Consider the following 9,928-nt stretch of genomic DNA (forward strand, 5'->3'; position numbering starts at 1 on the left):
CATTTCAGAAATAATTTAAATAATAATTTGAATAATTTCCACATTTCTATATGTACATATATAGAAACATGGAAATTTTATTCAATAGTGCAAACAAAGACAACTCCACTGCCACTTTGTATTCTAAATTATATATAATGCATGTGCATATATCTATCTACATATATATTCAATTGTAAAATAACACGAATCTTTAAAATCTTCTGTTTCTGTGTATTGAAGATTATTTTACATTACCAACTGCCGAAATGACTATCTTCTTTGATTAAAAAAAAAATTTAAAAAAATTAAATGTTTCCTTCTGAAAATGTAATAAAACTGTCAAACGTTAAACGTAGAGCCAAGAGACTTCAATTTAGTGTTGTAATATACTGAAAGGAAGATATTATGGATCCATCTATATTTTGCTGCAATCCAATACCATCGATGTATTGGATTGCATCTAGTGACAATTTTTTCCAGTTCACTCACTCCAAAGCCATTCAAATGCAATCTGTCACTTTTTGCAATTCCATTCTTCCCTCAAATACATGTCACACTTCTAGAAACTGCACTTCCCTCTCCTTACACAGCATACCATTTCACAATTTTCATTCTCCATCTCAATTCATCATTCTCATACCTCGGCAACACACTGACAACCTTTCTCACGATACTGTTATTTTTCACTTTCTGCAATAATCTTGTGATATCCATCCTTACTTTTTCTTTCTGTCCAATTAAATCATTTGTTTCCAAATGGCTTCACCAAATCATGGCGTAGCCCTTTACCATATCTAATTCTGCTGCCACTATTATAAAATATGTGTAAATTTACTAAGGCATGACCTTCCTTTTACAAACCAATGCTACCCACCATACAGTATTGTATTGTATTCCTATTTACTCACTGCAAGATTTTATCTTTAATCAACTTTTCCAATACTTTACCCATCACTCCTGAGATATTAATTGGTCTGTAATTTTCTACTCCTGCCTTAGAGCCACCTATATGTAAGGGAACTATCTTACCCTATTTCCACTCCCTTGAAACTTTGCACATTCATGTAGTATACAAGTTGAACATGCCACCTAGTCCCACTGCTGTATTCGTATTCACATTGATATTTTTCAATATGCTAAACACCTGTTCATCTGCATCAATTCTGATATCAGTCTGTCATATTAGCAACTACAAATCTCCACCTGGATGATACACCTTTAATAGTCTTGATTATAATCAATACCATTTAAATGTATGCCAACACATTAGTCTTTCCACTTGTTTGCTCTTACTTTGTTTTCTTATAGCTTCTAGCCATAACACTGCTTCCAGATGCCTCGTAAGCATGTAATAATTACCAGCTTTAGTTCAACATAAACCCTTTCTTGACAGAGAATTCCACATGTTTAGTTACTTTCCAGAAAGACTGCTTGGTCACTTTCTCCAATTGGAGGCAGCGTGTCTGCCTTGGGTTATGGATATATCTTTCGATTTTACCTGTACACCCCCTGAGGGTACATGTCAGGAATTTGATGATGATGAACTTCTATGTTCTCACCAGATCCAGCACTCTCAAACCCTTGGTCTCCTCCATAACATGCTGTTTCAGGTAATTATTCCTTAGCATTGTATAAATTCCATTTTGTCCCCTTTCTTCCCCTTTCTTCCTTCTAATGTATGTCGCCATAGTTGATGTCTTCCACAGTAATTGCTTGGCCTGTACTCATTGTGCTAATCATGTGATGTATAACATTTACATCTTCCCGTGGACCCTCCCCCCAGTCTATAGTAGCAATCAATGATATATTTTGTCCTGCTGACTCTATTTCTCACCAGACAGCCTCAAACGAACCATATTCCCAATACCTAAAATCTTCTTTAACTTCTAATTTTGTTGGTTGAAGTTCAGCTATCATCAGCAATACCCCAATTCCTGTCCTGCTCCCCCCCTATCCTTCTTGAAAATTCTTCTGGCATTTGTGTACATGCCTTTCATCATCCTCTTGGACCCACAGACACCCTTTTGCAATGTCATTACAAACATATTTGGATTTGAAACCTCTGAAATTGCATTCAACATTACATAATCATTTCTATCCACATACTGATTTGTCTCAGGAATGGCTGAACCCATACCTGACTGCATCTCTCCTAATAGTTCTAGTTTCCTTAATTTTGCACTTCCACCCTCTCACTCGGGGTGTTTAAGAGTCAAAGCTGTATAAAGGCTATGTGAGAGGAGACCTCCACATAGCCTTTAAAGGAATGCAGAGAACCGACCAGGGCTTCTGATATAATGTCCAATCCTAACTTTCTCATGGTGCGCCCTGTTGGGTATCTACCTGGATACTGAATGAACGAGGATGGGCTGGCAATTTGGGATTTAGCCGACCAAATTGTATTCTTATTGGTTAAACCAAAATAAAAAACGATGGTACAACATGACAAAATTTCATGCCGACTGGGGCGTCACCCAATTAAACAAGGTCCCCGTTGTTTTTGCCAGAGAATCAGGGCAAACAGCAAAAAGTCAGCTACTGGAACAAATCTGAAAACACACCCCAACTCAACATTACCAGAGTTAAAGATTGGTACTATCAACATAACACGCCTGAATGGCAAAGAAATGGAGCTAGCTGAGGAATTAGATAAGTACCAGATCGACATAATAGGGGTGACTGAAACAAAAAAGACAAAAACTGGTGAGATCTTTCTGAGCAATAAATGCAAAATGTTATATTCAGGCAATGAAAATCAAGGAAAAGGAGTAGCCATAGTATTCAACACAAAATATGAGGCTAATCTTCTTGAATAGCAGGCTGTCTCAAGTGGAGTAATGTGGGCAAATATGAGAATGGGGAACTGGACAATGAGACTTATTTGCTCTTATAGTCTCACAGAAGGTTCTACTAAGATAGAAGTGGAGGAATTTTTTGAGGCTTTAGAAAAAGCAACTGACACAATGAAAAAGGAAAAGTTGGTTCTTGTTGGGGATCTAAACAGCAGAGTAGGAAATGATTGTCAGACATACATATATATTTTGGGAAAATTTGGAGAAAAGAGCAATGTTAATAATAATGGCAAATATCTGTTGGATTTCTGCAAAGGACATGGACTGGTTATTACTAACACCATGTTCCAACATAAAAATGTGCACAAATTCACATGGAGAGAAGAGGCAAGGCATAAGAAAAGTCTCATTGGCTATGTTATTGTTGATAGTGATGTTTTTCTCCCTGGTGCAGGACACCAGAGTGTACAGAGGATTTGAAACTGGAGTGATCACTATTTAGTCTTGAGCAGGATAAAATTGAATTTCATATTAAAAAGAATAACATGTAAGAAAGTTTTAAAGCGAATAAAAGTTGAGCAACTCTCAGATGTGAACTGTAGAAAATAAACAAAGATTATTGAAGAAAAAATGAAACAGTTTTAGAACAGGAACCAAGCCTTGAAGAATACCCTGATTGATTCAGCCAGAGAGCATGTGGTGGTCTGCAAGGATAGAAAAATTAGAACTCAATGGTGAACACAGTAAGTTAAAGAGGCAGTGAAGGAAAAGAAGAAAGCATATCAAAACAAAAGTTCCTGGCAAATAAGTCAGCTTATGCTCTTAGAGAATACAGAGACAAATGTAAGAAAGCTAAACACTGTGTAAAACTAGTGAAACAAAAGTCATGGGAGAACTTTGGCAACAACATAGAAAATAAATATCAAGAAGGTGGCAAAATATTCTGGAGGTTGTTGAAGAAGCTTAGGAATGGAGGAAAGAGTGCTGTAAAAGGAGTTAGAGATGGTAAAGGTGACATAAAAATGGGAGAAAAAGATATCCTTGAAGTATGGAGTAATTACTTTGAAAAACTGCTAAATGAAACAAGCAGTGATGACAGCACAGTGGTAGAAAACACTGACCAGGCATGCTGTCAGGAATACATATCCATACTTGAAGTAGAAAAAGACATCAAAGGCTTGAAATGTGGAAAGGCAGCAGGAGTAGATGATATTCGACCAGAAATGCTGAAGTATGGTGGTATAAAAGTCTTACAGGTGGCTGCACTGCATAGTTCAGAATGCCTGGACAGAGGGAAGAATTCCCGATGATTGGAGTAGAGCTCTCATAGTACCCATATGTAAAAAGGGAAATAAAACTGAATGTGAGAATTGCAGAGGTATTTCCCTACTGAGTGTTCCTGGTAAGATCTATGCAAGTATACTTGAGAAACGGTTGAGAAGAATTGTGGAAGAAAAGCTGGGTGAAGAACAAGCTGGAGTCAGGTCAAATAGAGGCTGTCAGGATCAGATCTTCACTTTAAGACAAATAGTGGAGAAATCATGGGAATATAACAAAGATCTGTATTTAAGTTTTGTCGATTTGGAAAAGGCATATGACAAGGTGCCAAGAGAGAAGCTATTCAATATGCTACAGTTATATGGTGTCAATGGGGCATTATATCAAGCAATTGTAAGTCAGCAGTTAGAATTGAAGGAAGTACAGGAAGATAGTTTAATGTTAAATATGGTGTGAGGCAGGGATGTGCATTGTCACCTCTGTTATTCATTATCTATATGGATTGCATTGTGGTATTGAGCATGATATCAAAATTAGAGATGTTAATGTCAGCTCTTTGCTTTATGCAGATGATGTTATATTTCTAAATAAATTCGCTACAAGTTTGCAAGATTCACTGACTAAATTGAATAACTGTTGTAATAGATATGGTATGAAGGTCAGCAATAACAAGCCACAGACAATGAAAATAGGCAGAATCATTGAAAATGTCAACTGTGTTGTGAATGGAGAACCTGTGGAACAAGTAAAACATTTCAGCTACTTAGGCACGATTTTTAGTGAAGATGGTAAATTAAATATAGAAATAGACAACAGAATCAACAAAGTTGGTATGATTGGAAGTCAATTGAATAAATTCATATGGAGTAAGAGAGAAATTAGTCAGAATTTCTCTTAATTTAGCTGTATACAAGACAGTGTTCAAACCAGTTGTAACTTATGGATCTGAGAGCTGGGTCAGAAGTAAAACACTTGACCAAAGACTCGAGACCGCAGATATGAGAGTCCTGAGAAAGATTAGAGGCGTGAACAGATGACATCAATGGCAATATAATATTAAAAATGAGGATATTAGGAAAGAACTTGATATTGTCAGCATCCAGGAATGCGTTAGCAGAGCTAATCGCATGTGGTATGGTTACTTAAACAGAATGGGTGAGGAAAGATTAGCAAAACAAGTGTTCTCTGCCAGGTTGGCAGGAAAACGACCCAGAGGAAGACCAATATATAGGTGGATTGATATGGTACAAAGTGCCTTAGACGATAGAAATATAAGATCTGATAATGTTGGAGTCTTAACAAGTAACAGACTGATTTGGAGGAAAATTGTAGATAGGAAGTTAGTAATGATGTAAATTTTTCATGTAGTACTATCATATCCTGTACACCCCTTTGAGGGTACACAGCAGGAATTTGATGATGATGATGACCATCTCACTCAACAACACTCTTTCCAAACATCTAACTCCTAAACCATTCAAATGCAGTCTATCAGATTCTCTCTATACATCTATAAACTTCTCACTATTCCTCCTGCACAGTCTTTTCATTGACTCATTCACAATCATGGCCCTTATTTTCAATTCAATTGTGTCATAATACTGAGGCAACAGACTAACATTCTCACTCTTCTTTTTTACTTCTGTCAGAAACTCTATATTTATGTCAGTGAAAAGTATTATTGCATACAGCAGGTAGTCAATTAAAATAATCTCAGGGATCAAAACTCTAGGTAATTAGAGTTAAATTTATAATCCTAATTTCTAAACATTAGCATCTATACAGTAGATAAAAATTTAAAGACTGATAACAAGAAATATAATAAGCTATATTATAAGCATTCAGAATTTTTCATAAATAAAATATAAGTGTAATATATAAACATGTATGCAGATTTTTTACTTATTTCTAAAATTATAATTTTATCATAGACCCTCCTCTTCTTGATACAATGAAAGAACAGTGTAGTCATCTGTTTTCTTCTTGCTCCAATGAAGCCATCATCAAAGGAAAATTAGCTCATGAAAAAAATCTTTCAATATATTTAGATACTGAGAAGAAGACCATGAGAGAGTTGGAAGATCTTGATGTTTTTTCTGATGTTAAATATGCTGATTACAAACTATTTAAAAGTTTTCTGAAACAGGCTTGATATAAAGTATTAATGAAAAGTTATACTGATTTGTGTTTTGACTATAAAATTAGCAGGTATTATACTGCTGTAGAAATATAAATACATTATTTATATCCATATTATGCTGATATTTAAAGGAGGTTATCTGACATTCAGATCGAAGCTTTCATATAGATAGCTATTGAAAATTTCTTCTGATTGTTATATGCACCTTCTCCCATGTACTATTATTATTATTACCACCCCAAGACCTCATGGAGTCAAAGACTCATCTGAGAGGTCCTTTTATCACACACACAGCTCATCATACCGTGTTTTAAACACATTCAAACTCTTTGCAGACACCACATTCTCAGGCAAGGCATTCCAATCATTCACAACTCTGCATGAAAAAACCTGCCTCTCAGTCCCCTACTCACACCCTCTTTATACAGTTTCCAGGGATGACCTCTGGTTCTCCTCTGATCTCCCACTATTCTCTGTAAAACTTCTCCAGCATTGATCCTATAACAACCCCCTTACCAACTTGTAGGTCTCTATCATATCTCCCCTCTTCCTCCTGTCTACCAGACTCTGCAAATTACATCTTCTCAATCTTTCCTCATACTTGACATTCCAGAGATTAGAAACTACCTTAGTCAGTCTCCTTTGGACCCTTTCCAACATCTCTTCATCCTTCTGAAAACCTGGTGACCAAATCTGGGCACAATAGTCCATGTGTGGTCTAATCAAAGCCCTATACAACGGAACAAGAATCTCCCTACTTCTACACGTCAGTGTCCTCTGAATCATTCCCAGAAACCTTTGTGTTGTCTTCACAATTTTGGCGATGTGTCCCCTAAATTTAAGATCCTTATCCACTATCACCCCCAGATCTCTTATTTTCTCTACTTCCAACAATATAGTCTCACCAAGCATAAATTCTGCATCCTGTCTTTGTTTTCCAAATTTTAAAACCTTACATTTTGCAACATTGAATTCACATCCCCATTTCTGTGCCCAATCACTCAATCTATTCAAGTCTTCCTGTAAGGCCACAACATCTTCAGTACACTTCATGGTTCGTCCCAACTTTGCATCTTCTGCAAACAACTGAATATCTCCATCCAAATCTTCACCTATATCATTAATATACAAGTTAAACAATAATGGACCTAAAACAGACCCATGAGACACACTGCTAGTGTCTTTCCTTTGCCTGGATATTGCTCCCTAGATTACACAACTTGCTGATACCTATCAGATAACCAGTCTCCAATCCAATGCACTAATCTAACCCCATCCGCTCCAGTTTGACTATCAACTTATCATGCAGTAATCTATCAAAAGCCTTTGCAAAATCTAAGTATATTAATGTGTTTCCCTCTCTTCTGTCCAAGGAAACAGTCAACTTATTGTAATAAGTAAGTAGATTACTAAAACATGACCTCCCTTTAGCAAATCCATGCTGTCCATCAAAGATAATACCATTGTTGTCAACCCAATTCTGGATCCCAATTCCCACCAGCTTCTCCAACAACTTAACCACAACACCTGATACACAGATAGGCCTATAGTTTGATACTTGAGTTCGATCACCTCCTTTATGAAGTGGCACAATCTTGCCCTCCTTCCGCTCCTTAGGAACTTGACCGAGTGCAATACTCATATTAAAAAAATATGTCAAGGCAGGTGTCAACTCCCTGGCACATTCCTTCAAAATACGTGGTGATATATTATCAAGTCCCACAGCCTTATTAACATCTAGTTTACTCAACTCCACATACACCTCTTGCTCACCTACAGTCTTTCCTCTCCATCATCAACTGCTCTCAATCCCTCCATGAAGTCACATTCACAAGATTGAAAGATCTTTATGAACTGTCTGTTCATTAAGTATCTCCACCACACATTCTGCATCAGCTGTCATTATACCATTTTCTCCAATCAATATTTCTTCCATAATCATTCTTTTTTTTTTGCTGGCTACATATCGAAAGAACTACTTAGGATTCTTTTTGGCTTTGTTAGCCTAACTGCTGTTCATACCTCACTTTTGCTACTCTTACCAACCAAGTCACCCGCCTTGCCTGGTCTTTATAATCCTCATGGAATTGGTTATCACCACTTCTCTTATGTTGCCTCCACAATGCCCATTTTCTCTGTATTGCATGCTTAATCTCTTTATTCATCCATCTCACACCCACCTTATTTAACCTTCTCACCCTTGGAATACATTTAGACATTGCATCTACTAAACAGTTTTTGAAAATTTCCCAAGCTGCATTGATCTCTTTTCCAGCTAACTCCTCATTCCACGCTACACCCGCAAGCTGTCTCCTGAGCTCTTCATAATCACCCCCCTTGTAGTTCCACATATACCCTTTTCTCACAGAGGTCCTCACACAGCTGGCAACCACCCAGGTAGTCATTTCATTGTCACTCTCACCAATTGGTGGATGATTTGACACCTCATTTATAATTACATCCTCTGATGAGATGACCAAATCCAAGACCCTCAATCCTTGCATGCCCTCTGTAGATACTGTCTGAGGTAGTTATCCTCAAAAACTCAAGAAACTCATTTTCTTTACTTCCAGTTGCTATCTCATCATTCCAGTCTATATTGCCATAATTAAAATCACCCATAATGATCACCCTTTTCTTATTTACTTGGCTAATTTGATTGTACATTTCATTATCACCACCATCCACATTACCTTGTCTATAACAACATCCCACCAAGTATTTGATTCCATTCACCTCTATCTCACACCATACTGCCTCAAAACCACTGGCACTATTTCCCTCTTGCATCTCTACTTTATATGGGCATAACTCTTTCTCTATCATCAATAGCAATCCCCCCCCCTCCCTTTTTGCCCCTTCTGTCCTCATGAAACACATCATACCCTTCCATTTCTATTCCTGTCAGGATGTCATCCTCTTCCAACCATGTCTCACTTATTCCGACAATTTTTGGGTGAACAGATGCAGTTCGTGCAACCATTTCATCTGCCTTGTTTTTTATACTTCTAGCATTTGTATACAAACACAACAGCTCATTTCTGGATCTACAGCTAGTTCCACTGATACCCCTCACTCGATGTGATCTCTCCATGCTCAACTGGGGCCATTTCCCTTTCTGCTTCTTCATTTTAAAACCCTTTTCAATTCCAACTGTTTCCTCTTGATCCCTGGTCATCCCATTCCTTTCCTGCCTACACAGGCTCACCTCCTCTTGGAGCATCCACCTTTCTCATGCTATGCATCCCTGTCCACCCTGGGCCTCCCCGTTTCCCTGCTCCTCTTGCACACCCATTCTCTCATTTTCTATACTCATATCACTTACTTCCCTCATTCATAACCACCTCTTCAATCTCTCCTGTCTTACTCTCCCGCTCTTCCACATCACTTCCCACTCGATCTGATTCATTCTCTCTATTCACTTCTCTACCTTCCAGCAGCAGTCTCTCCAAGCGACTCACACCATAACCACTGAAATGTAGTCCATCACTCCCATACAGCTCATGCCATCCCTCAAACTCATTCCACACATTAACAAACTGTACTCCCTCTCCTCACACATTTCAGCCAGCATATCATTCATAATCCTTGCTCTCCACCTCATTTCACTACTATACTTAGAAGAGTGTATTATAGTGTATAAATGGGTGTTAAAAGATTTTTTATATATAATGTTAATGCAAGGCCTCTCATTTTCTGAGACCAGGACTACAATTTTAATGAAACAACAGATCAT

General features: G+C 37.5%; 1 protein-coding gene across 2 annotated transcripts in view; it reads left to right on the top strand.

Moving 5' to 3' along the window:
* Window positions 1-6,227, top strand: part of LOC150094127 (IQ calmodulin-binding motif-containing protein 1-like) — a 240,009-nt gene extending 233,782 nt beyond the window's left edge. For both annotated transcript variants that reach the window (XM_090412272.1, XM_090412273.1), the window contains one exon: window positions 5,984-6,227. In XM_090412272.1, coding sequence (XP_090268398.1) covers window positions 5,984-6,204 — 221 coding nt within the window. In that variant the 3' untranslated portion in view covers window positions 6,205-6,227. The remainder of the gene's footprint in view (window positions 1-5,983) is intronic.
* The last annotated feature ends 3,701 nt before the right edge of the window (window positions 6,228-9,928 follow it).

Source organism: Typopeltis vanoorti, chromosome 22, assembly GCF_054136105.1.
Source record: "Typopeltis vanoorti isolate ZY-2024b chromosome 22, IOZ_Tvanoo_1.0, whole genome shotgun sequence".
In the NCBI taxonomy this organism is placed as follows: Eukaryota; Metazoa; Arthropoda; class Arachnida; order Uropygi; family Thelyphonidae; genus Typopeltis; species Typopeltis vanoorti.